General features: G+C 55.6%; 2 protein-coding genes across 7 annotated transcripts in view; one reads left to right on the forward strand and one right to left on the reverse strand.

Moving 5' to 3' along the window:
• PKP4 (plakophilin 4) overlaps positions 1-26,183 on the forward strand; it is an 86,494-nt gene that overhangs the window by 38,257 nt on the left and 22,054 nt on the right. For 2 of the 4 annotated variants that reach the window (XM_082056427.1, XM_082056428.1), the window contains exons 3-4: positions 2,591-2,703; positions 21,059-21,093. In XM_082056427.1, coding sequence (XP_081912553.1) covers positions 2,591-2,703; positions 21,059-21,093 — 148 coding nt within the window. Of the gene's footprint in view, positions 1-2,079; positions 2,704-21,058; positions 21,094-26,183 lie in introns of those variants that run through there. The other 2 variants (XM_082056429.1, XM_082056430.1) reach the window with 2 other exon arrangements.
• LOC309441617 (uncharacterized protein) lies at positions 13,035-20,045 on the reverse strand. 3 transcript variants are annotated; one of them, XR_014184432.1, is made up of 3 exons: positions 17,902-20,045; positions 17,064-17,294; positions 13,035-14,913 (listed from the first exon to the last, which is right to left on the reverse strand). XR_014184432.1 is itself a non-coding variant. In XM_082056438.1 (3 exons), the coding sequence occupies exon 3, from the start codon at positions 14,812-14,814 to the stop codon at positions 13,777-13,779; it is 1,038 nt and encodes a 345-aa protein (XP_081912564.1). In that variant the 5' UTR covers positions 14,815-14,913; positions 17,064-17,294; positions 18,146-20,045; the 3' UTR covers positions 13,035-13,776. The 3 variants fall into 3 exon arrangements, 2 of the variants coding, with proteins under 2 accessions (XP_081912564.1, XP_081912563.1); XM_082056438.1 differs by having other exon boundaries at positions 18,146-20,045; XM_082056437.1 differs by having other exon boundaries at positions 13,035-16,583; positions 18,146-20,045.

The following is a 26,183-nucleotide window of genomic DNA, read 5'->3' on the forward strand; positions in this document are numbered from 1 at the left end:
CAGCAGAGCTGTTTATTCAGCTCGGTGGTGAGCTCTGTGTTGTATGGAGCTCCAGTCAGACTTTCAGAAGTAGGTTTGGTTGGTGGTTTTTTGGGTTTTTTTGGTCATATAATGTGGAGAGTAGTTTTATCGGCATGGCAGCTGCTGTTTGACTCAGCCCTCAGCTGGCTTCCTGAGGAAATCAGTGCTAATCAGCCTCTGTTCAGAGGTCCTTGGAGGAGATGTCAGTGTCTTGTCAGAGGAACAGCTTCAGCCCTGCTCCTGCAGGGCAGCTCCTGGCTGCAGAGTAGCTCTGTAGCACAGTGTTCTCTGCCCCTGGGAGCAGAGAGGAGGAACCTGCAGGCTGCTGTGCCCTGGGGTGCTCTGCTGTGCCCACACTGCTGTGCACTGGGGTGCTCTGCTGTGCCCCCACGGCTGTGCCCTGGGGTGCTCCGCTGCGCCCCCTCCACTGCGCCCCCTCCTGCTGCGCCCCCTCCTGCTGCGCACTGGGGTCCTCCTGCTGCGCCCCCTCCTGCTGCGCCCCCTCCTGCTGCGCCCCCTCCTGCTGCACCCTGGGGTCCTCCTGCTGCGCCCCCTCCTGCTGCGCCCCCTCCTGCTGCACCCTGGGGTCCTCCTGCTGCGCCCCCTCCTGCTGCGCCCCCTCCTGCTGCACCCTGGGGTCCTCCTGCTGCGCCCCCTCCTGCTGCGCCCCCTCCTGCTGCACCCTGGGGTCCTCCTGCTGCGCCCCCTCCTGCTGTGCCCCCTCCTGCTGCGCCCCCTCCTGCTGCACCCTGGGGTCCTCCTGCTGCGCCCCCTCCTGCTGCGCCCCCTCCTGCTGTGCCCCCTCCTGCTGCGCCCCCTCCTGCTGCGCCCTGGGGTCCTCCTGCTGCGCCCCCTCCGCTGCACCCCGCTGTCCCTGCTGGAAAAGGGGTGCAGGCTGCAAGAAGGAGCCCTCTCACAGGCACCAGGTGAAGTATTTAAGCCTCGTTCGTGGAATGTCAGCTGTGGAAGAACAGTTTGCCTTCACCGTGATCTATGGGTGAGGGTGATTCGTGCACCGTGGCAAGGCACACAACTACTGTCTAATACAATGTAACCATTTACATTCAGAAAAAAACCCTTATTAGTAATTTGCACTTTAAAGGAATGCTCTTTGCTGTATTTGACTTGTGTGTGACACCTGCATCATCAGATTATTCAATATTGGTGTTCATCTATTTTTAAATAGTGTTAAACAGTTTACTTAAACTTCAGGGGATGCAGAATACCAGTTTGTAAAACGATCCAGTTGCGCTGACCGCATCCTTTTAGCCGGTTGACAAGAGCTAGCTGTGCGTGAGAACGTCACTGCATTCCCTGATCCGGTACGGACTGCGGAGCTCCGTGTTCGCAGAGGTTCACAGCACACCCGTTCTGTGCAGTGTGAGCAGCGGCCGTGTCTTCCTCGAGCTCCGTGTTCGCAGAGGTTCACAGCACACCCGTTCTGTGCAGTGTGAGCAGCGGCCGTGTCTTCCTCGAGCTCCGTGTTCGCAGAGGTTCACAGCACACCCGTTCTGTGCAGTGTGAGCAGCGGCCGTGTCCTCCTCGAGCTCCGTGTTCGCAGAGGTTCACAGCACACCCGTTCTGTGCAGTGTGAGCAGCGGCCGTGTCCTCCTCGAGCTCCGTGTTCGCAGAGGTTCACAGCACACCCGTTCTGTGCAGTGTGAGCAGCGGCCGTGTCTTCCTCGAGCTCCGTGTTCGCAGAGGTTCACAGCACACCCGTTCTGTGCAGTGTGAGCAGCGGCCGTGTCTTCCTCGAGCTCCGTGTTCGCAGAGGTTCACAGCACACCCGTTCTGTGCAGTGTGAGCAGCGGCCGTGTCCTCCTCGAGCTCCGTGTTCGCAGAGGTTCACAGCACACCCGTTCTGTGCAGTGTGAGCAGCGGCCGTGTCCTCCTCGAGCTCCGTGTTCGCAGAGGTTCACAGCACACCCGTTCTGTGCAGTGTGAGCAGCGGCCGTGTCTTCCTCGAGCTCCGTGTTCGCAGAGGTTCATAGCACACCCGTTCTGTGCAGTGTGAGCAGCGGCCGTGTCTTCCTCGAGCTCCGTGTTCGCAGGGCCGCTGCGGAGGGTCGGCCCCCGGCGGGCCGCAGCAGGGCTGCGCCAGCGCGGCGCAGAGCCCGGCCCAGCCGGCCTGCCAGGGACGGCGCGGGGCGCTGGAGTGCTGGGGGCAGAGCAAAACCTGGGGCGGCAGCTGGGGTTTTGCAATTGGCCGGGTTAGGGTACAATCTTCTCCAGTACCTCTGCTACAGGTGAAACTGAAGAGTCACCTTATAGGCATTGGTTTGCTTAGATTGTAGCAACATACGGAGATACAAACATTGCAATTGCAGGAGGAATAAAATCCACAAATGCTTAAATGTGTTTTTCCTTTTGTAACAGGTGATAAATCAATATTTGCGTAAATCACTTATTTAAAGAACCATTAAATTCCCACTTTAATCTTCTAATAGGTTATTCCACTAAGGAAGAGTCAAAGCAAATATGATTGTGATGAAACAGTGATTGTTTCAGAATGAATCCACACCCAGTTTTTAACATCAAGAATGCTTTTCTTTTTATTTTGAACTTTCAGGAGCTCCAATTTCAAAGGCTTACCAGAGAACTGGAGGTGGAAAGGCAAATTGTGGCTAATCAGCTAGAGAGATGTAGGCTGGGAGCAGAGTCACCAAGTGTCGCCAGCACAAGGTACAGGTCCTCATGACTTTATTTCATATGTCCCATAAATCAAAGGGCTTTCTAGTGGTGCTTATGTCCTACATGCATCTATTTTCACTGGTAGCTATTCACCTTCCATTAATATCTGAAGTATTAAAAAATTGCTGTAAAGAGTTGTGGGACAGTTTCCAGAGGCCTCTCTAATAGTTGGTTACATTGTCTATAGAGTGTATGTAAAGCTTTAATTTCTCTTTAAATAAGTTTGTTTCTAAGATTTAGCCCAAGAGAAATACATTAGACTTATACCTATTTGTATCAAAGAAACAGTACTAGTTAAATGTAGTAATGCAATTGATTTTTCCCTGAATTAACTTCAGCTTTTCTGAAATACTTTGTGGTTACATTTGTTTTCAGGGAACACATTGCTATAAGTGTATTGTTAGCATGTTTAAATAGTGTGACACATACCCAATATATTTCACATACAGTGACATGTAGCAAAGCATTTTGTTACTATTTCAGCTTTAGCTAGTATTCTGATTTTGTTTAATTCCTTAGCAAACTTTTAAACTCGAAATGTATTTGAGCAATCATTCATCTCAAGCATATTAATGATTGGTAGCTCTTGATTCTGAAAGCCTTGATAAAAATGTCTTCTCTTATGAAACATTTATACCTGCAGTTCGGGTTACAGCATAACTTGCCTTAAGTACTGTTTGTTTCTATATTCTTTCAGCAATAAAGTTGGGCATCACTCTGACATGGTTCCTCCCGTGACCATAATAAATATTTCTGCAGGTTAAATGGGAAGTTTTTCCTGCAAAAACTTGAGAAACAGGAGGTGATTATTTAAAAATAGATTTTAAAAGTCCGGTGTACCGGCTACCACCGCTGGTTTTACACATCCAACTGCTTGACCGGGGTTGTCGTTGACAGTGTGGTTACTGGCATGAGAGCTTTTGTTTGGGAAACCATGAAACATTCCAAAACCTTCCTTGGACGAGAGAACTGATTTATTCCCTTCCTGCTTGCCTGTCTTCTCTCTAGATCCACAGAGTTCTCCAGGTGTTGCTCAGATTTTGTTTTGAAAGCTAAACAAGTTAAATTCCTATGGAAGAATAAGCAAAAAGCTTCAGTTGCTTTGTGACTCCAACCGCCTTTCACTCAGTATTGAATGTCCATTTTCAGTGAATTTGCCTGAGGAATACAAAGAAGGTTTTTCCACACCGCAGGTCCAGAGATTTTCGCATACAAAGAACCCCAGAGTTAGCTTATCCCGCAAATAATGGTGTGCAGTTTTTTAACTAATGTACGATTACCAGTGTCTACACAATAAGTTAGATGTATCAAATACTGTCATTTACTGAGACGGAAAACATAATTTATAGTATCATGGAGTCATTTCTTCCTTTGGTTGCTTCCTGATGGCTGAATGATGTTTATTCGTATTTAAAAAGCTGGTGACGGTTTAGGGGGAGACAAGACGAGCACACAGCGTGGTTTGTGGTTCTGTGAGTCAGATAAACTCCTCAGTCTCTTGTGTTCTGAGCCATACGTTTTCCGTAGTTATTAGTAAAGTATTTTGCACGTTTAAAATCAAAGCCTAATTATGTTCGTAGTTCTTATGGACACTTCTGTGTTCTGAGCACCCTTGTTGTTTTTCTGATTTTTCTGTCCCAGCTGATTCTAGTCCTGTAGAGGTGACCGTACAGTCCTGTAGAGGCGACCGTACAGTCCTATAGAGGTGACCATACAGTCCTGTAGAGGTGACCGTACAGTCCTGTAGAGGTGACCGTACAGTCCTGTAGAGGTGACCGTACAGTCCTGTGGAGGTGACCATACAGTCCTGTAGAGGTGACCGTACAGTCCTGTAGAGGTGACCGTACAGTCCTGTAGAGGTGACCATACAGTCCTGTAGAGGTGACCGTACAGTCCTGTGGAGGTGACCATACAGTCCTGTAGAGGCGACCGTACAGTCCTATAGAGGTGACCATACAGTCCTGTAGAGGTGACCGTACAGTCCTGTAGAGGTGACCGTACAGTCCTGTAGAGGTGACCGTACAGTCCTGTGGAGGTGACCATACAGTCCTGTAGAGGTGACCGTACAGTCCTGTAGAGGTGACCGTACAGTCCTGTAGAGGTGACCATACAGTCCTGTAGAGGTGACCGTACAGTCCTGTAGAGGTGACCATACAGTCCTGTAGAGGTGACCGTACAGTCCTATAGAGGTGACCGTACAGTCCTGTAGAGGTGACCGTACAGTCCTGTGGAGGTGACCATACAGTCCTGTAGAGGTGACCATACAGTCCTGTAGAGGTGACCGTACAGTCCTGTAGAGGTGACCATACAGTCCTGTAGAGGTGACCGTACAGTCCTGTAGAGGTGACCGTACAGTCCTGTAGAGGTGACCATGCTGTGCTACATCCCTTTGTTACTGAGGACGCGGGGTGAAAGTTGGCTTAGGCAGTGCGCTCTGAGACGTGTGTGCCCTTGGTTGTTTTTTTGACTTACTCTTGGGTGCGGATCTCTGTTTTAAGAGGTGTGTGAGAAGCTAGGAAAAAAATATCGGTATCTGAATGAGATGCTTTAATTTCTTCACAACCTGTTGTTTCCAGTGTAGCTGGAAGAGTTGTTGAAAGGATCAGGGTAAAACAGTCTCTTAGAGCGGTATCACAGCAGACACAAACACAGCAGCAAAATGCATAGCCGTAAAAAGGTGCACGAGTTTCCCCAGGCTAGGTGATGTAGGTGTTCTGCTGGGGCTGGGAAGAAGTGAGCCCTGAGGAGGGCAGGGGCGCAGGCTGGGAGCCGAGCACTGTCTGAGAGCTGGGCAGGGGCGCAGGCTGGGAGCCGAGCGCTGTCTGAGAGCTGGGCAGGGGCGCAGGCTGGGAGCCGAGCGCTGTCTGAGAGCTGGGCAGGGGCGCAGGCTGGGAGCCGAGCGCTGTCTGAGAGCTGGGCAGGGGCGCAGGCTGGGAGCCGAGCACTGTCTGAGAGCTGGGCAGGGGCAAAGGCTGGGAGCCGAGCGCTGTCTGAGAGCTGGGCAGGGGCGCAGGCTGGGAGCCGAGCGCTGTGTGAGAGCTGGGCAGGGGCAAAGGCTGGGAGCCGAGCGCTGTGTGAGAGCTGGGCAGGGGCGCAGGCTGGGAGCCGAGCGCTGTCTGAGAGCTGGGCAGGGGCGCAGACTGGGAGCCGAGCGCTGTGTGAGAGCTGGGCAGGGGCGCAGGCTGGGAGCCGAGCGCTGTCTGAGAGCTGGGCAGGGGCAAAGGCTGGGAGCCGAGCGCTGTCTGAGAGCTGGGCAGGGGCACAGGCTGGGAGCCGAGCACTGTCTGAGAGCTGGGCAGGGGCAAAGGCTCAGAGCCGAGCGCTGTGTGAGAGCTGGGCAGGGGCAAAGGCTGGGAGCCGAGCGCTGTCTGAGAGCTGGGCAGGGGCAAAGGCTGGGAGCCGAGCACTGTCTGAGAGCTGGGCAGGGGCGCGGGCTGGGAGCCGAGCGCTGTCTGAGAGCTGGGCAGGGGCGCGGGCTGGGAGCCGAGCGCTGTGTGAGAGCTGGGCAGGGGCGCAGGCTGGGAGCCGAGCGCTGTCTGAGAGCTGGGCAGGGGCAAAGGCTGGGAGCCGAGCGCTGTCTGAGAGCTGGGCAGGGGCAAAGGCTGGGAGCCGAGCGCTGTGTGAGAGCTGGGCAGGGGCGCAGGCTGGGAGCCGAGCGCTGTGTGAGAGCTGGGCAGGGGCAAAGGCTGGGAGCCGAGCGCTGTGTGAGAGCTGGGCAGGGGCGCAGGCTGGGAGCCGAGCGCTGTCTGAGAGCTGGGCAGGGGCAAAGGCTGGGAGCCGAGCGCTGTCTGAGAGCTGGGCAGGGGCAAAGGCTGGGAGCCGAGCGCTGTCTGAGAGCTGGGCAGGGGCAAAGGCTGGGAGCCGAGCGCTGTCTGAGAGCTGGGCAGGGGCGCAGGCTGGGAGCCGAGCGCTGTGTGAGAGCTGGGCAGGGGCGCAGGCTGGGAGCCGAGCGCTGTCTGAGAGCTGGGCAGGGGCAAAGGCTGGGAGCCGAGCTCTGTCTGAGAGCTGGGCAGGGGCGCGGGCTGGGAGCCGAGCGCTGTCTGAGAGCTGGGCAGGGGCGCGGGCTGGGAGCCGAGCGCTGTGTGAGAGCTGGGCAGGGGCGCAGGCTGGGAGCCGAGCGCTGTCTGAGAGCTGGGCAGGGGCAAAGGCTGGGAGCCGAGCGCTGTCTGAGAGCTGGGCAGGGGCAAAGGCTGGGAGCCGAGCGCTGTCTGAGAGCTGGGCAGGGGCAAAGGCTGGGAGCCGAGCGCTGTCTGAGAGCTGGGCAGGGGCAAAGGCTGGGAGCCGAGCGCTGTGTGAGAGCTGGGCAGGGGCGCAGGCTGGGAGCCGAGCGCTGTGTGAGAGCTGGGCAGGGGCAAAGGCTGGGAGCCGAGCGCTGTGTGAGAGCTGGGCAGGGGCGCAGGCTGGGAGCCGAGCGCTGTCTGAGAGCTGGGCAGGGGCAAAGGCTGGGAGCCGAGCGCTGTCTGAGAGCTGGGCAGGGGCAAAGGCTGGGAGCCGAGCGCTGTGTGAGAGCTGGGCAGGGGCGCAGGCTGGGAGCCGAGCGCTGTCTGAGAGCTGGGCAGGGGCGCAGGCTGGGAGCCGAGCGCTGTCTGAGAGCTGGGCAGGGGCGCAGACTGGGAGCCGAGCGCTGTGTGAGAGCTGGGCAGGGGCGCAGGCTGGGAGCCGAGCGCTGTCTGAGAGCTGGGCAGGGGCAAAGGCTGGGAGCCGAGCGCTGTCTGAGAGCTGGGCAGGGGCAAAGGCTGGGAGCCGAGCGCTGTGTGAGAGCTGGGCAGGGGCAAAGGCTGGGAGCCGAGCGCTGTCTGAGAGCTGGGCAGGGGCAAAGGCTGGGAGCCGAGCGCTGTCTGAGAGCTGGGCAGGGGCGCAGGCTGGGAGCCGAGCACTGTCTGAGAGCTGGGCAGGGGCAAAGGCTCAGAGCCGAGCGCTGTGTGAGAGCTGGGCAGGGGCAAAGGCTGGGAGCCGAGCGCTGTCTGAGAGCTGGGCAGGGGCAAAGGCTGGGAGCCGAGCACTGTCTGAGAGCTGGGCAGGGGCGCGGGCTGGGAGCCGAGCGCTGTCTGAGAGCTGGGCAGGGGCGCGGGCTGGGAGCCGAGCGCTGTGTGAGAGCTGGGCAGGGGCGCAGGCTGGGAGCCGAGCGCTGTCTGAGAGCTGGGCAGGGGCAAAGGCTGGGAGCCGAGCGCTGTCTGAGAGCTGGGCAGGGGCAAAGGCTGGGAGCCGAGCGCTGTGTGAGAGCTGGGCAGGGGCGCAGGCTGGGAGCCGAGCGCTGTGTGAGAGCTGGGCAGGGGCAAAGGCTGGGAGCCGAGCGCTGTGTGAGAGCTGGGCAGGGGCGCAGGCTGGGAGCCGAGCGCTGTCTGAGAGCTGGGCAGGGGCAAAGGCTGGGAGCCGAGCGCTGTCTGAGAGCTGGGCAGGGGCAAAGGCTGGGAGCCGAGCGCTGTCTGAGAGCTGGGCAGGGGCAAAGGCTGGGAGCCGAGCGCTGTCTGAGAGCTGGGCAGGGGCGCAGGCTGGGAGCCGAGCGCTGTCTGAGAGCTGGGCAGGGGCGCAGGCTGGGAGCCGAGCGCTGTCTGAGAGCTGGGCAGGGGCAAAGGCTGGGAGCCGAGCTCTGTCTGAGAGCTGGGCAGGGGCGCGGGCTGGGAGCCGAGCGCTGTCTGAGAGCTGGGCAGGGGCGCGGGCTGGGAGCCGAGCGCTGTGTGAGAGCTGGGCAGGGGCGCAGGCTGGGAGCCGAGCGCTGTCTGAGAGCTGGGCAGGGGCAAAGGCTGGGAGCCGAGCGCTGTCTGAGAGCTGGGCAGGGGCAAAGGCTGGGAGCCGAGCGCTGTCTGAGAGCTGGGCAGGGGCAAAGGCTGGGAGCCGAGCGCTGTCTGAGAGCTGGGCAGGGGCAAAGGCTGGGAGCCGAGCGCTGTGTGAGAGCTGGGCAGGGGCGCAGGCTGGGAGCCGAGCGCTGTGTGAGAGCTGGGCAGGGGCAAAGGCTGGGAGCCGAGCGCTGTGTGAGAGCTGGGCAGGGGCGCAGGCTGGGAGCCGAGCGCTGTCTGAGAGCTGGGCAGGGGCAAAGGCTGGGAGCCGAGCGCTGTCTGAGAGCTGGGCAGGGGCAAAGGCTGGGAGCCGAGCGCTGTCTGAGAGCTGGGCAGGGGCAAAGGCTGGGAGCCGAGCGCTGTCTGAGAGCTGGGCAGGGGCGCAGGCTGGGAGCCGAGCGCTGTCTGAGAGCTGGGCAGGGGCGCAGGCTGGGAGCCGAGCGCTGTCTGAGAGCTGGGCAGGGGCGCAGACTGGGAGCCGAGCGCTGTGTGAGAGCTGGGCAGGGGCGCAGGCTGGGAGCCGAGCGCTGTCTGAGAGCTGGGCAGGGGCAAAGGCTGGGAGCCGAGCGCTGTGTGAGAGCTGGGCAGGGGCAAAGGCTGGGAGCCGAGCCCTGTCTGAGAGCTGGGCAGGGGCGCGGGCTGGGAGCCGAGCGCTGTCTGAGAGCTGGGCAGGGGCACAGGCTGGGAGCCGAGCGCTGTGTGAGAGCTGGGCAGGGGCGCAGGCTGGGAGCCGAGCGCTGTCTGAGAGCTGGGCAGGGGCAAAGGCTGGGAGCCGAGCGCTGTCTGAGAGCTGGGCAGGGGCAAAGGCTGGGAGCCGAGCGCTGTCTGAGAGCTGGGCAGGGGCAAAGGCTGGGAGCCGAGCGCTGTCTGAGAGCTGGGCAGGGGCAAAGGCTCAGAGCCGAGCGCTGTCTGAGAGCTGGGCAGGGGCAAAGGCTGGGAGCCGAGCGCTGTGTGAGAGCTGGGCAGGGGCGCAGGCTGGGAGCCAAGCGCTGTGTGAGAGCTGGGCAGGGGCGCAGGCTGGGAGCCGAGCGCTGTGTGAGAGCTGGGCAGGGGCGCAGGCTGGGAGCCAAGCGCTGTGTGAGAGCTGGGCAGGGGCAAAGGCTGGGAGCCAAGCGCTGTCTGAGAGCTGGGCAGGGGCGCAGGCTGGGAGCCGAGCGCTGTCTGAGAGCTGGGCAGGGGCGCAGGCTGGGAGCCGAGCGCTGTCTGAGAGCTGGGCAGGGGCGCAGACTGGGAGCCGAGCGCTGTCTGAGAGCTGGGCAGGGGCGCAGACTGGGAGCCGAGCGCTGTCTGAGAGCTGGGCAGGGGCGCAGACTGGGAGCCGAGCGCTGTGTGAGAGCTGGGCAGGGGCGCAGGCTGGGAGCCGAGCGCTGTGTGAGAGCTGGGCAGGGGCGCAGGCTGGGAGCCGAGCGCTGTCTGAGAGCTGGGCAGGGGCGCAGACTGGGAGCCGAGCGCTGTGTGAGAGCTGGGCAGGGGCGCAGGCTGGGAGCCGAGCGCTGTCTGAGAGCTGGGCAGGGGCAAAGGCTGGGAGCCGAGCGCTGTCTGAGAGCTGGGCAGGGGCACAGGCTGGGAGCCAAGCGCTGTGTGAGAGCTGGGCAGGGGCAAAGGCTGGGAGCCGAGCGCTGTCTGAGAGCTGGGCAGGGGCGCAGGCTGGGAGCCGAGCGCTGTCTGAGAGCTGGGCAGGGGCAAAGGCTGGGAGCCGAGCGCTGTCTGAGAGCTGGGCAGGGGCGCAGGCTGGGAGCCGAGCGCTGTCTGAGAGCTGGGCAGGGGCAAAGGCTGGGAGCCGAGCGCTGTCTGAGAGCTGGGCAGGGGCAAAGGCTGGGAGCCGAGCGCTGTGTGAGAGCTGGGCAGGGGCACAGGCTGGGAGCCGAGCGCTGTCTGAGAGCTGGGCAGGGGCAAAGGCTCAGAGCCGAGCGCTGTCTGAGAGCTGGGCAGGGGCAAAGGCTGGGAGCCGAGCGCTGTGTGAGAGCTGGGCAGGGGCAAAGGCTCAGAGCCGAGCGCTGTCTGAGAGCTGGGCAGGGGCAAAGGCTGGGAGCCGAGCGCTGTCTGAGAGCTGGGCAGGGGCAAAGGCTGGGAGCCGAGCGCTGTCTGAGAGCTGGGCAGGGGCGCAGGCTGGGAGCCGAGCGCTGTGTGAGAGCTGGGCAGGGGCAAAGGCTGGGAGCCGAGCGCTGTCTGAGAGCTGGGCAGGGGCAAAGGCTGGGAGCCGAGCGCTGTCTGAGAGCTGGGCAGGGGCAAAGGCTGGGAGCCGAGCGCTGTGTGAGAGCTGGGCAGGGGCAAAGGCTGGGAGCCGAGCACTGTCTGAGAGCTGGGCAGGGGCGGCCCGGCCCGCTCCCGGAGCAGAGGAGTCAGCATCCACAGGGCAGGAGGCTGCTTCTTCAGCCGGGGGAAGAATTGTCCAACAGAGTCGTGTAAAACCAAAACCATGACAAAAACTAAAACGGCAAGCGAAACTAAACATGAGCTGCATTTGCCTTTTTATCCGTTGTTCGAGGCTTGTGTCCCTGAGGAATCGGCAATGCTTTATTTCAAAGAGAGCGCTTTAAGCTGCTTCAGTGAGGTTGAAATACTGGGAGCGTTTCGTTTCAGAGGTGCAGGTGAAGGTTTTGTTGAGTTTGGCAGCAATGCCCCGATTTCCCCGCTCTGAACTGGGTTCCCGCAGCAGCGCTGGCGGGAGGGCTGGGGGAAGTCCCGGGTGCTGCTGTGCCTGCACTCGCCTGTCACCTGTGGCGGTGGCTGCAGCTCAGGCCTCCCGCTGCCCTGTGGCAGTCAGGCCACCCCCTGAGCCACCCGCCACCACAGGACGAGATCCACCCCACGGGAAGTCGTGGCGACAGCTGCCGAGGGAAGGGGGAGATACATCAGTGTCCTGAACCAGCGTAAACTTCTCTGCAGCTGGTACGGGAGCTCCTCCACTGGGCTGTGTGGCTGGGAGCCCAATGCTAGTGCAGTGTGGAGTGCAGGTGTGCAGAACACACCTGGATACACCATCTGCAGGAGGCATCGGTGACCGGGCTGTCACCGTATGGAACACAGCTGTGCAGAGCACACCTGGATACACCATCTGCAGGAGGCATCAGTGACCGGGCTGTCACCGTATGGAATACAGCTGTGCAGAACACACCTGGATACACCATCTGCAGGAGGCACCAGTGACCGGGCTGTCACTGTATGGAATACAGCTGTGCAGATCACACCTGGATACACCATCTGCAGGAGGCACTGGTGACCCGGCTGTCACCATATGGAACACAGCTGTGCAGATCACACCTGGATACACCATCTGCAGGAGGCATCGGTGACCGGGCTGTCACCGTATGGAACACAGCTGTGCAGAGCACACCTGGATACACCATCTGCAGGAGGCATCAGTGACCGGGCTGTCACCGTATGGAACACAGCTGTGCAGATCACACCTGGATACACCATCTGCAGGAGGCATCAGTGACCGGGCTGTCACCGTATGGAATACAGCTGTGCAGAACACACCTGGATACACCATCTGCAGGAGGCATCAGTGACCGGGCTGTCACCGTATGGAATACAGCTGTGCAGAGCACACCTGGATACACCATCTGCAGGAGGCATCGGTGACCAGGCTGTCACCGTATGGAACACAGCTGTGCAGAGCACACCTGGATACACCATCTGCAGGAGGCACTGGTGACCAGGCTGTCACGGTATGGAACACAGCTGTGCAGAACACACCTGGATACACCATCTGCAGGAGGCATCAGTGACCGGGCTGTCACCGTATGGAATACAGCTGTGCAGAGCACACCTGGATACACCATCTGCAGGAGGCATCGGTGACCAGGCTGTCACCGTATGGAACACAGCTGTGCAGAGCACACCTGGATACACCATCTGCAGGAGGCACTGGTGACCAGGCTGTCACGGTATGGAACACAGCTGTGCAGAGCACACCTGGATACACCCGTCTGCAGGCGGCACCGGTGACCGGGCTGTCACTGTATGGAATACAGCTGTGCAGAGCACACCTGGATACACCCGTCTGCAGGCGGCACCGGTGACCGGGCTGTCACTGTATGGAATACAGCTGTGCAGAGCACACCTGGATACACCCGTCTGCGTCAGCGCCTGGCGTGTGCCCGAGCAGGACGCTCATTGCAGGAGCGTGGCGGCTCTGTGGCTGCTAGTCCTCACCAACTGTACACACAAACAGAAGGTACTTGTAGTTCAGGCTTGTTAGTCTGTCACCCACCTGTATTACAACCATACTTGAGTACAAGCAGCACACAGGAGTAGTTGTGTGTTTTATTCTCTTAAGAGTGTGAAAGATGAGAACATGAGCAGATCTGCAGATCCTAAGCAATTGTAGTGTCATGGGTGGAGAAGGAAGAACTGGATCAGCTGCAGCCCTGGATTCCAATACAGCTTTATTTTTGTGTATCTGTAGGTCACTTGGCTGTTAAAACTATTTCTTCTCATAATTATTTTTATAAATGAGTGTTGCGCTCAGCACTTTTAAGATCTTTCATGGGATCTCATACGCTTTCAGACCTCTAAAGAGCCAGAAATGATACCTGCTTAGTGTTACGTGTAAGCATTAAATATTTTCATCCATGCTGTACACTGCAAGACCTGAGATGACAGGCTGGGGCAAACAACGTGTGCTTTCAGTTGTATGTTTTCACTTCCGTTTCGTGCAGTAACACGCGCAGGTTTCTGTGAAGCAGCCCGGGCTGCTCAGGCTCCTGCACTCACACACGCTGACTCGCACACACTCGCGCACACTCACCGTCTCCAGCACCCTGCGCGTCCCGGCCGGGCTGTGTCGGTGCTGCTGCGGGAGGTGCCGGTGTCCGGCGAGGGCAGCACCGGCCTCGGCAAACAGCTCTGGCTGGAGCTGCCCTGTGGCTGCTTCGCTTCGGGAACTGGCTCCTGAAAACCCAGCGGTGTTGGCAACCGAAAGGCTCATACCTACTTAATTGTAAAATACTGCACTCGTAACAGCAGCTTGTCACAAGCGCTTTAACAAAAGCATGTACATGGCACACTGCCCTTTCGGCAGTACAGTAAATAATGTTTTAAAATTCAACTTTTTGAGTACTGAACAGTCAGTTTGAGTAATAATGTGCCTACCTGAAGCCAGCTGAGTTTTGTAAAGTTAAATGTGTTTCATAGTTACTAGGATGGTTTACTTTCTCTGCTTTAAGTTGCAGATAATATTTTTTTCCCAATGCCAGCTGACATGCAACGTGCACTCTCTGCAGCAGCAGAAAATATTCCAAAGGGCTTCAGTATTGCGTGCTGTGAACTTTCTGTGAGATCAACGTGTGTTGCATTTCATGGTCACGGTTTTCTCTGTGAAGTGGGAGAGGCCAATAAGGAGCGTGAGCGGAGTGGCAGTTCTGCTCCCGTTCCCGCGGGGAGCGGCGGTTCCGCTTGTGTTCCTGCGGGGAGCGGCGGTTCTGCTCCTGTTCCCGCAGGGAGCGGCAGTTCTGCTCCCGTTCCTATGGTTCTGCTCCCGTTCCTGTGGTTCTGCTCCTGTTCCTGGGGGAGCGGCGGTTCTGCTCCCGTTCCCGTGGTTCTGCTCCCATTCCTGGGGGAGCGGCGGTTCTGCTCCCGTTCCCGTGGTTCTGCTCCCATTCCTGGGGGAGCGGCGGTTCTGCTCCCGTTCCTGTGGTTCTGCTCCCATTCCCGGGGGAGCGGCGGTTCTGCTCCCGTTCCTGTGGTTCTGCTCCCATTCCCGGGGTGCGGCAGTTCTGCTTCTTTTCCTGTGGTTCTGCTCCTGTTCCCAGGGGAGCGGCGGTTCTGCTCCCGTTCCTGTGGTTCTGCTCCCGTTCCCATGGTTCTGCTCCCGTTCCCAGGGTACGGCGGTTCTGCTCCCGTTCCCGTGGTTCTGCTCCCGTTCCCGGGGTGCGGCGGTTCTGCTCCCGTTCCCGTGGTTCTGCTCCCGTTCCCGTGGTTCTGCTCTCGTTCCCGTGGTTCTGCTCCCGTTCCTGGGGGTGCGGTGGTTCTGCTCCCGTTCCCGTGGTTCTGCTCCCGTTCCCGGGGTGCGGCGGTTCTGCTCCAGTTCCCGTGGTTCTGCTCCCGTTCCCGGGGTGCGGTGGTTCTGCTCCCGTTCCCGTGGTTCTGCTCCCATTCCTGGGGGAGCGGCGGTTCTGCTCCCGTTCCCGAGGGAGTGGCGGTTCTGCTCCCGTTCCCATGGTTCTGCTCCCGTTCCCGGGGTGCGGCGGTTCTGCTCCCGTTCCCATGGTTCTGCTCCCGTTCCCGGGGTGCGGTGGTTCTGCTCCCGTTCCTGTGGTTCTGCTCCCGTTCCCGGGGTGCGGTGGTTCTGCTCCCGTTCCTGTGGTTCTGCTCCCATTCCCGTTCCCGGGGGACCGGCGCCGGGCGAGCCTCAGCACGCTTGTCCTGATGAGACCGCGCGCTCCGCGCTGCTCCGGCTCCCGTTGCCCTATGCAAACTGGTTTCGTTTTGTTCCTGTGGTGTGTCAAGCACTTTGGCATTTCCAAAAGGTTTATTTGAAATTGCCCATGTATGTTGCAATATATAATGTCACCAAACTTCCATGGCACATTGTAAGCTCTGTAAATATTACCTTTAGAATCGGTATGTCCTTTCAGGATGAGGAGAGGAATCACAGTAATTTAAACTATTTATTTACTTACACTAATATCACACATACTGAAATTTGAAAATAAATCAATTACAGGGCTACATTAAATTTAAAAGCAAGAAAAGATATACCTAATTTTCTTTGCAAAGCTTCAGTGCACTGTAAAAGCGGGACTGAAAAGTATTTGACAGAATTTAGCTAAGTAATGAATAATTTAAAATCAACATCTCCTGTTGATCATAATAGAGTATGGGAGAGTATTTTTGGCACTGATATTAATATTATGTTTATCTCAACGATTGAGAAGCAATAGTGCTGAATTCAGTGATCAGTCGCTAGCTGGGCACCTGTAAGCTGACTGGTCCCCGGGTGAGCTGGCGCTGCCGGCGCTGGGCACGGAGGAGCGGCTGTCTGGCTGCGGGGCGGAGGGACCCCTGCGGGTAGGAACCCGGCTGTGCTGCGGCTGCTTAGGCCTTGCACTTTGAGTGTACTATACATCTTCTGCCGTCTGGCTGTGGAGTTTCTATTCTCTCTATTACAATAATTACATACAAAGATTCAACTTTTATTGCGCTGTAGACTGTAATGTTAACCTGTGACCTTGATTTCAGAGCTTGCGAATGGACTGTTAGGTTTGTTCTCCTGGATTTTCAAACAGTTTCAGGGAATGTCTCTTCCTCCATCTTTATTACTTGATTTAACTATGAGATGCCCTTACTCTACAATTGTCTTAGGAAATTAACTTTTTTTTTCTTTTCTACTAATTCCCTAGTCAAAAGAATAAAAAATAAGAACAAAACCATTAGTCTATGTAACATCAGCAAATTTTGAGGATTTTTTCGTGTTGTCTTCACAGCCTGGTTCGGATTTGGGTTTTTTTGGCTGTACTACGTGTTAGACAGAGGTTTCCACGGATGGGTTTCCTTCTGGTTTGTGCAGTTCCCTGCTCGCTTGCTGGAGGCCGCAGCAGTGCCGGGCGGCAGCGCCGGCGGAGCCGCGGTGGCGAAGGCGGCCGCACAGCCCTGCCGTGCGCACGGCACGGTGGTGCGCGCGTCCCAGGTTGTAGGTTTGTCAGACGGCTTCTGGAAGCATCGCACAGTCCCCTCTCTGACTCGGAGGACCTGAACAGTCACTCTATTTCCAGTCACTCCATCAGTTAATAAGGCTAATGAAGATGTTTAACTTAGTGCGTGGGTGATCAAAGCACAGATCTGCAGATACAGGAGACATCAGTCCAAGTGTCTGGTGCTGAGTTTACAATTACAGGGTGTGCTGCCATTGGTCTTGAGTCCACAGAAATTTAGAAGTGTTAGTTTTTTGCATGTCTGCATCAAAAATGAATGAAATTTGCAAAGTTTTCTTGTTGCGGCTCCAGTATTTATATTTTTGTCCTGTTTACCCAGACTGTCAGCCTTTCTGAAATTCCATCAAAACTTCTGAATGCCAGTAGACCTGAGGATCTTTGGGGTTTTATGCAATTCACTGATGCTCATGTATGAAAGAAATAAAAAATCTTGCTGTTGAAGGCAGATAAAGGACAATTAAACAGTATGTTGAGTCCCAGCCAGCCCTGAGGTCCTGGCTGGCGGCTCCACGGCTCCGCGCAGGCAGAGGCACCGTCCCCCGCGGGTGAGTGAGCCGCCCCTGCGGCTGCTGGCGGAGCAGACGTGCTCCAGCGCAAAGCTCAGCCGAGCCGTGAGCTAACGTGCTAAAGAAGTACCCATGAAGTACACACCTATTCAACAGAACTGGATCTTTGGCTAGTTACAGCTTTTCACAATTTTAGAGATATTTAATAAAAAATACTTATTTTTTTCTGCTGTTGCCTTTTTTGATGACAACACCAGTATATTCAAGCACTTAAGGTAGACAATGGACATCACTACTTTTCTCTCAAGCAGTACTGGCTAAATCAGAAATACATTTCATCTTATGGAATACTTGCCAAGATAATAAACTTAAACGTGAAGCTTAAACTGCTCCATGTCATCTAATACCTGCAAAAGATGTATGCGGCACCGAGAATTCAGTGGTGCGGCCTGCCCGCTGCCTGCGGAACGCTGCTGCTGCTGCTGCTGCTGCTGCTGCTGCTGCTGCTGCTGCCGCCGCCGCCTCGTGCGCTCGGGCTCCACATGAAGCCACAGGAAACATTTGCCATTTATCAGAATTTTTTTCCAGATTGGCAACTGCTGAAATGTTGTGTGTAAAACACCGGCTTTGAACTGAGGCTGTAAGACGGCAAAGAAAAGGTGTGAAATTACACTAAGAAAGGAACAAACAAACCCCAAACCAACGCGAAACAAACAAATCAAGATAATTAGGAAATAAAAGTGAAAAAAAATGCAAACAGATACTTACAAAATACAAGTGAGGAAAAAAAAAGTAGAGGATGCAAACAAAGTGAACAGATTGCCCTCAGCAGAGATTGTGTGCATGCTCCATCTTCGGTTACCAACTATTGTGTTACTGGCTAAAACATAGTGTCTCAATGTATGCATTGTATATGCACTTAGCATTGAGTTATGGTTTTATTTCACTCACTCTTTGTGCTCTCACAAAGCAGATTGAGAAGGAAAGAGAGAATTCTATTAATGTCTGTGACTGTGTGTCTGATATTTCATCTATGCTTTATAGCGTTTAAAAATGGCTGCTGTACTGTAATGATGTTTGTCTCTAACTTTATTGAAAACTTTATACATCATACCGAGCTGTTCTGAAAGAACAAATTGATTTCTGCTTGTCTGCCCTACTACCCTGGTTCATTTTCCCGGACAATGGTGGGCTGGAATGCAGTGCTTTAGAGCGCGGCGCATAGGGCCCTCTGGCACTCGTTACCTGCTTGCGCCAGGACGGGGCAGCACAGCGGCTGGTTGGGAACAGCTTCTCCCTGCTGGGCGGTATTTGGCTGCACTGGGTGTTAACAGCAGGCTAAAATGCGTTAGACTTATCAAAGCTGGAAGATTTAGTCACTTAAAGCATTTCATCTATAAGGTGACAGAGTTAGATGATGAAGTCAATAGGTAGTGGATGCTGGACTTTTGCAAAAATAATTTAGTAAGAATCAAGTTAAATTCCTAACCAGTTTAATTGCAGCCCTGGAGGTGTTAAAGGCGAGGTCCTAGGGACATGGCTCAGTGCTAGAGCTGGGTTAGGCTGTGGCTGGACCACGATCCTGAGGGTCTCTTCCAAGTGAAATGACTCTGATTCTGTGTTGGTGAAGCAGCCTCCTCCGTATGACCCGCAGCCAGAGCAAGCTTTCTCATCGGTGATGCTGAGCGCACAGGAGCTTCAGTTGGGCAGATGTGCTGGGCAGAGAACGTTTGGGGGTTTTATAACCTGGTGTGTGGAAGAGTGCAGTGTTTCTGTGTGCTGAGCACCCGTGCCTTTGCCAGCACCGCAGACCATGTCGTCTCACTGGAACTGGCTTTCCCGAAACTCTGAGGGCTGAAGGAGGAGGTGGAGAGCGTGAAACTCGGTGTTCAGGTAGTGCGAGATTGCTGGGGCCGGTGGTCACAGTATCCATCAAATACTCTTCACATTTCTTCATTTCAGTGGGGCAAAGTATTAATGAACTCGAGAGCAGGAATTGATTGGAGAACCCGTTATATCCAAGTTTGCTCGGCGAAGAGTAAAGAGTATACTCTGTAAAGAATTCACGTAGACGAACTAACATTCAGAACTCAGCTTTCAATAATTAAAAATCATTCTGCTTTGCACAAATTATTTTGAATTCAGTACCAGTTTCAGTACAAATTTCCCCATGAATTTTTAACAGTAATATTTTTAAAGGTTACATAGTTACAAGGTTCATTTTGCAGGCAGAAAGCCAGTGAAGTTGTATGGAATGTACCGTGGCACGTAGTGACAGTGGCACAGAAGGGTTCGGGTGCGCTGGAGCCATAGGACCCCATGGCAGCAGGTTTGGGAAGGCAGCTCTGGTGCTCGTGGGGGTTCTCCAGCTGTCCTCCACAGCCCCCAGGGTGACAGTCAGCTGAGCTCATTCCTTCTCTCAGCATCTTGCTTCATTTTGTTTATGGGCTTGTTTAGTGTTTCTGGCATTCGAGCACTGCTAAGTGACTTGGTCTTAGTCTAAGCTTCAGATGTCTGTGCTTCTGGGCTTGGACAAGGTGGTCCTTGAGGAGAGAGAAGCCCTCTGTGGAGGTTGAGGCGCGCGTCTGACCGAGGTGGAGCCTGTCTGAGCAGCCTCCTCTCCACAAGCACCTTGATGGTAGAACTCGGAGGGCCCTGCAGGTGAGGAGCTGCAGCCTCAGCGGGAGTTGAGCTCGTCCCCCAGCTCTGCCACCCAGCCGGGTCTGCTGCGCCGTCCCCTCATGGACACGCTGGAGAAGCCCGGAGCACGCCGGGAGACTCCGAACTGGGGCCGAGGGAAGCAGTGGCCAACATGCACTAAAAATGCTGGCTCTATCTCGATATGAAGCTGTCTTTCAGATACTCAAAAACGGCATTTGAATTCTCCTTATTCTCTAAATTTCATTGTAACTGTAGCTTAGTTTGTCCTAGCATGCAAGTTTAGTACTCCCCTATGCACAAATACTTTGTTTCCAAAAAAAGCTCCTAAATGACTGTGTGTATTTTGGAAAATAAGTATCTAATGCTGTTCTTGCCGCTGTACTTAAGTTTTTTTTGTAATTCGTAGCTATGTTAGAAGTAAAACAATACTAATTTAGAAATAGATATGTCCTATACAAAATTAGTTTCATACTGATGTTTAGACATCATAAAATCTGATGGATTTGCCTGTTTTTACTCTAAATAGTTTTGCTTTCAAAAATAGCAATACTCATTGAAAAATGATTACATATGAATTATCAAACTTTGAATATTCAGAGTGAGAAAATACTGACTTGGCGTGTACATGTTTGAGTGTGTCAGATGACTTCAGTTCTCACCACATGCAAAAGCTCGAGATTCTCTCTGGAAAACTGGAAAGTGAAATAGCAGTAAAACTTGTAGTTGTATTTCTGTTCAGGTTTTTTTGAACTGCCTTACATGTAGAAGCAAAGTGCTCTGGAATTGTGACTCCTCGTTCCCTTTGCTAGAGCCCCTGGGAGCAGCAAGTGCTTTGCTGCTGCAGTGACACTCGGGGCTGGGGACACTCGTGTGTCACTGACACCCTCACAGGGAATTCCCAGGGATTAACACCAAATTCGAGTCCAGTACCCAGTGGGTCCTGGGGCCAGCAGGGTGACCATGAGCCAGCACTGGGCCCTTGTGGCCAGGAAGCCAATGGTACCTGGGGTGGGTTAGAAGGGGGTGGTCAGTAGGTCAGAGAGGTTCTCCTGCCCCTCTGCTCTGCCCTGGGGAGACCACACCTGGAATCTTGTGTCCAGCTGTGGCCCCTCAGTTCCAGCAGGACAGGGAACTGCTGGAGAGAGTCCAGCGCAGCCACCAAGATGCTGCAGGGAGTGGAGCATCTCCCGTGTGAGGAAAGGCTGAGGGAGCTGGGGCTCTGGAGCTGGACAAGAGGACACTGAGGGGGGACTCATTCATGGGGATCAATATGGAAAGGGGGAGTGTCAGGAGGATGGAGCCAGGCTCTTCTGGTGACAACCAGTGACAGCACAAGGGGCAATGGGTGCAAACTGGAACACAGGAGGTTCCACTTAAATATGAGAAGAAACTTGTGGGGGTGAGGGTGGCAGAGCCTGGCCCAGGCTGCCCAGGGGGGTTGTGGAGTCTCCTTCTCTGCAGACATTCCAACCCGCCTGGACACCTTCCTGTGTAACCTCAGCTGGGTGTTCCTGCTCCATGGGGGATTGCACTGGATGAGCTTTCCAGGGCCCTTCAACCCCTGACACTCTGGGATTTGGTTGGGTGTCAGGTGTGAAGAGCTGCCGAGTGTTGCTTTACCTGGGCTACTGATATTTATCTGCTGGGTGTTTTGTACAATTTTGTCTGCTTTGGTTAAAGAGATAGAAAATCCAAACTAGCCACCTGGTTCTTTTTGTGATATGTTTTTTTCTTTCTGCAGCTCTACTGAGAAGTCGTTTCCTTGGAGATCATCAGGTATTATCTTTTATGTGTACATTTTGCTTTAAGCCCAAAAAACTTTACTTTTGTTGGCATTCGTGGCTTGTTTTGAAGTGAGCTGAACATCAGCAGCAATGCTACATATCTTTCTAAAGGATAACGTTAATAGCCCCTTTCCCACACACGAAGAGGCTGGTGTGTTCCTCTGTTGTATCAAAGGTGGGTTTGGCTTAGGGGTAGGCACAGGTACTTTTCTGGCACCTTTATGTGCCTTTGAATTTTTGTGCAAGATTGACCATAACAAAGTCTTGTGTGTTTGGTGTCCTTTGCAATTAATTAAAAAATACCTTTGAGTATTCCGCTTGGCAGGTAAGGAGCATGAGAAAATACTGTGTATTTTAAGCTTGAAAACTGATTTACAGATATTCTTAATTAAGAAAATCTCCAGTGAGCGAAGGTTTTTGAGAATGCTTTTTCTACTTTTGTATCTCAGCTTGAACTTTCTTTCCAAAACCAGAAATGTTTGTCTTGTAGTACTTGTGCATCTACTCTTGAGTATATTAGGTGGAGTGGGTAGGACTCGATACTAAAAGTAACTTGAAGTGTCTGTTGAAATAATCCGACCTGTCCATCACGGATCAGAGCATTTCACTGGTCAGGTTTAGCTGCGGCTGAAGCGCAGAGCACGGAGGGGTCCGTTTGCGTGGGGGGTCCCTTTGCGTGGGGGTTCCCTTTGCGCGGGGGGTCCCTTTGCGCGGGGGTTCCCTTTGCGCGGGGGTTCCCTTTGCACAGGGGGGTCCCTTTGCGCGGGGGGGTCCCTTTGCGTGGGGGGTCCCTTTGCGCGGGGGGGTCCCTTTGCGCGGGGGTTCCCTTTGCGCAGCGGGGTTCCCTTTGCGCGGGGGGTCCCTTTGCGCGGGGGTTCCCTTTGCGCGGGGGGTCCCTTTGCACAGGGGGGTCGCTTTGCGCGGGGGTCCCTTTGCGCAGAGCCGCGGGCGGGTGCCGAGCCGTGTGCGGAGCAGGACCTGACGGCGCTGCCGCTGCGGGACCGTGGCGCTGGTTCTGTCCTGCACTCCTGGCACAGCGTTGGTTAAACAGACCCCTATCAGAATTGTAGGTAGCATGTTAAAGCTTTGTTAACCAAGTTCCTATCTGTACCAGGATGCACGCACTTTAAAGAGCTGTCTAGTTTCTGCTGTACAGAGAATAACACATCAGTTATTTGCTTGTTCACTCAAGCATATTTATAATTATGATTAATTGTGACTATTTTAGGCAAATAAGTCTCTCTCTGCTTTCTCTTCCCCTTCCTGTTTTTTTTTGTTTTATTTATGGATTAAGCTCTTCTGTATAATCTTATTGACATGGTTTCAGTTGCCACCATGGCATCGCCTCAGCGGAGGTGAGACACACATGGGCTCTTTTTCCTTTCTTTTGAATCTCATGCTCTCAACAGCCTTACATGTCTTGGCATTTAAATGTTGCTGGTCACGGTGATGTTTTTCAGGTATTCCTTCAACAATGTTTTTAAACAAGTCCGATTTGTTCTCCTAAAGTAACTGAGAATTAGCTGTACTTATTCTTTCAATGTGGAAATGATTTGTGTTGGTTTAGCTGGCTTTTGGCGGTGTGGTTTGCTCTGGTTCTGCGGTGCTCCCGCGCCGCTGCAGCGGGACGGCTCCTCGGCAGAGCGTGCTCGCTGCCTGCTGCGCCCGGCCCGGCGCGTCCCATTGCCTCCGTTCTCCCCGGCTTTTCCTGACACTGGTGCTTCTTTTCTCCTTGGCTGCCTATTAGTTTCTTTCTTTCGGCTCCTATTTTTATTTTATCCTATAATTCTTTCCTCCCATTCCTCTGTTTCTTTTCTTTTAGAAATCTCCTGGGCACACCCCTGCTAAGAAACCATTTAACATATGGCAAGAACTCTTATTTCTACTTAAATACTCTGAGTTCATATAAATCTAGATGTATGTTTCCCACATCTCTGTGTATCTAAAGTAAGGCTTTTCTGGAGTAATTGCTCAGAAGTGAGCGCATTTGAGAAAAACAACATTTTTGCTTAGAATTTTGTGTCTTCGTTTCATTTCTTATTTACGTTTCTGTTGCGATTGTAGCATGTGGTGGGTTTTGCTTACAGATTCACTCCTAAGCTGTATTTTAAAGAGGTGTCACTAGATGATGCTTTACCAGCTGCGATCTGAAAACTCCTGAAGCTCAAGATGAATGCAAACACTCCCTTAAGTCACCTTTTTCCTATTGCAGATAGTACATATCAAAAACCATCAGCAGATGATGTGATAGGATGTGACCGTGGCTGAAACTGCTTCATGCGTCCGTAGAATTATCCAGAATTTTTAACAGAAACATAAAATGGTGTTGTTTTGCAGATCCTTATAAATAGAATGTTAGCTCAGCCGTTCCTAAACAGGCTATTATTTTATTCAGGGTACTCTCCCCATGGTTTCTAGCAGCAGAAAAGCTAGAAAGGCAACAATTGGCGGCATTGAGCATTGTGCCCGAGCAGCCGGTGTTTGGGCCCGGGACAGCCCTGGCTGGCGGCAGATGTGGCGCCGGCCGCTGTCCTGGGCACATCTGTCCGCTGCGCACAGCCCGGCCTTGTTCTGCCCGCGGCTCCGGCGCCGAGGCCGTGCCGGTTTGGTAGCCCTCTAGTAGCATGGCACATCGAGTAACTAAAATAACAGGGCTTTGTACTGCTGAAACAACAGACGCTGAAGATTAAAATCTTGACGTTGAGTATAATTAGAGTAATTTAAATGTCCCAGTCCCCACAAGCCTTTTCTGCTGAAGAGCATCTGGTACCAGCCGATGTCTGTTATGGTCTCTGGTGGAGTTGGTGTAACAGCAGCTGTAAAACCTAGTTTATTTCAGTGTTGTTTTCTGTATAATTTCTAGGGATACTGATGATTTAATTAATGGAAGTGTTATAACACTTCCTATTAAATCTTAAGTAAAATTTGATCATAATACTTCTACTATAGTAAATTAATTAGTATCAAATTTTACTAGATACTTTGGACCTAAGAATGTGCTACTAATAAATAACTGCACTGACAGCCTGTAATTGCTAAGAGTTATCCATTGATTTTTTTTTTTAATCTAGTGTTTGAATGGCGTTCAAACCTTCATCATAATAGCAATTAATGAGTAACGTATCTAGTATGAATGTTCCATTATGGCTAATTGTACAAATAGTGAAACACCAGCATTTTGCGTACAGAGTATTTCTTTACAGCTTGGCAGGTGCAATACTCTGGTTCGGTTTCTCTGTTGAAGCACACTGGAATAACCGCTGTTGTAAAGAATTGCCCGTAGCTCATCTGTTAGGTTTGTCGTGTTTGGTTGGTTTTCTGGGGGACTTTTTCCACGAGTGCCAGTAGATTTTATGTTGGAGTGTCTCTTGTGAGCCGGAGAGAGTTGTTGTTGGCCGTTGCATGGGATGTCTCGTCTTCCTCGGCGGCCCTGCAGCCCATGGCGCAGCCTCCCGGCGGGTTCCTCTGCAGCCCATGGCGCAGCCTCCCGGCGGGTTCCCGTGCAGCCCGTGGCGCAGCCTCCCGGCGGGTTCCTCTGCAGCCCGTGGCTCAGCCTCCCGGCGGGTTCCCCTGCAGCGCATGGCGCAGCCTCCCGGCGGGTTCCCCTGCAGCCCGTGGCGCAGCCTCCCGGCGGGTTCCCCTGCAGCGCGTGGCGCAGCCTCCCGGCGGGTTCCCCTGCAGCGCATGGCGCAGCCTCCCGGCGGGTTCCCCTGCAGCCCGTGGCGCAGCCTCCCGGCGGGTTCCCCTGCAGCGCGTGGCGCAGCCTCCCGGCGGGTTCCCCTGCAGCGCATGGCGCAGCCTCCCGGCGGGTTCCCCTGCAGCGCATGGCGCAGCCTCCCGGCGGGTTCCCCTGCAGCGCGTGGCGCAGCCTCCCGGCGGGTTCCCCTGCAGCCCGTGGCGCAGCCTCCCGGCGGGTTCCCCTGCAGCCCGTGGCGCAGCCTCCCAGCGGGTTCCCCTGCAGCGCGTGGCGCAGCCTCCCGGCGGGTTCCCCTGCAGCGCGTGGCGCAGCCTCCCGGCGGGTTCCCCTGCAGCGCGTGGCGCAGCCTCCCGGCGGGTTCCCCTGCAGCGCGTGGTGCAGCCTCCCGGCGGGTTCCCCTGCAGCCCGTGGCGCAGCCTCCCGGCGGGTTCCCGTGCAGCGCGTGGCGCAGCCTCCCGGCGGGTTCCCCTGCAGCCCATGGCGCAGCCTCCCGGCGGGTTCCCCTGCAGCCCATGGCGCAGCCTCCCGGCGGGTTCCCCTGCAGCCTGTGGCGCAGCCTCCCGGCGGGTTCCCCTGCAGCGCGTGGCGCAGCCTCCCGGCGGGTTCCCCTGCAGCGCGTGGTGCAGCCTCCCGGCGGGTTCCCGTGCAGCGCATCGCGCAGCCTTCCGGCGGGTTCCCCTGCAGCGCGTGGCGCAGCCTCCCGGCGGGTTCCCCTGCAGCGCGTGGCGCAGCCTCCCGGCGGGTTCCCATGCAGTGCGTGGCGCAGCCTCCCGGCGGGTTCCCCTGCAGCACGTGGCGCAGCCTCCCGGCGGGTTCCCCTGCAGCGCGTGGTGCAGCCTCCTGGCGGGTTCCCCTGCAGCGCGTGGCGCAGCCTCCTGGCGGGTTCCCCTGCAGCGCGTGGCGCAGCCTCCCGGCGGGTTCCCCTGCAGCGCGTGGCGCAGCCTCCCGGCGGGTTCCCGTGCAGCGCATCGCGCAGCCTCCCGGCGGGTTCCCGTGCAGCGCATGGCGCAGCCTCCCGGCGGGTTCCCGTGCAGCGCGTGGCGCAGCCTCCCGGCGGGTTCCCCTGCAGCCCATGGCGCAGCCTCCCGGCGGGTTCCCCTGCAGCCCATGGCGCAGCCTCCCGGCGGGTTCCCCTGCAGCCTGTGGCGCAGCCTCCCGGCGGGTTCCCCTGCAGCCTGTGGCGCAGCCTCCCGGCGGGTTCCCCTGCAGCGCATGGCGCAGCCTCCCGGCGGGTTCCCCTGCAGCCCATGGCGCAGCCTCCCGGCGGGTTCCCCTGCAGCCCGTGGCGCAGCCTCCCGGCGGGTTCCCCTGCAGCGCGTGGTGCAGCCTCCCGGCGGGTTCCCCTGCAGCCCGTGGCGCAGCCTCCCGGCGGGTTCCCCTGCAGC

Source organism: Streptopelia decaocto (genome assembly GCF_964273445.1).
Source record: "Streptopelia decaocto genome assembly, chromosome: 6".
Lineage (NCBI taxonomy): Eukaryota > Metazoa > Chordata > Aves > Columbiformes > Columbidae > Streptopelia > Streptopelia decaocto.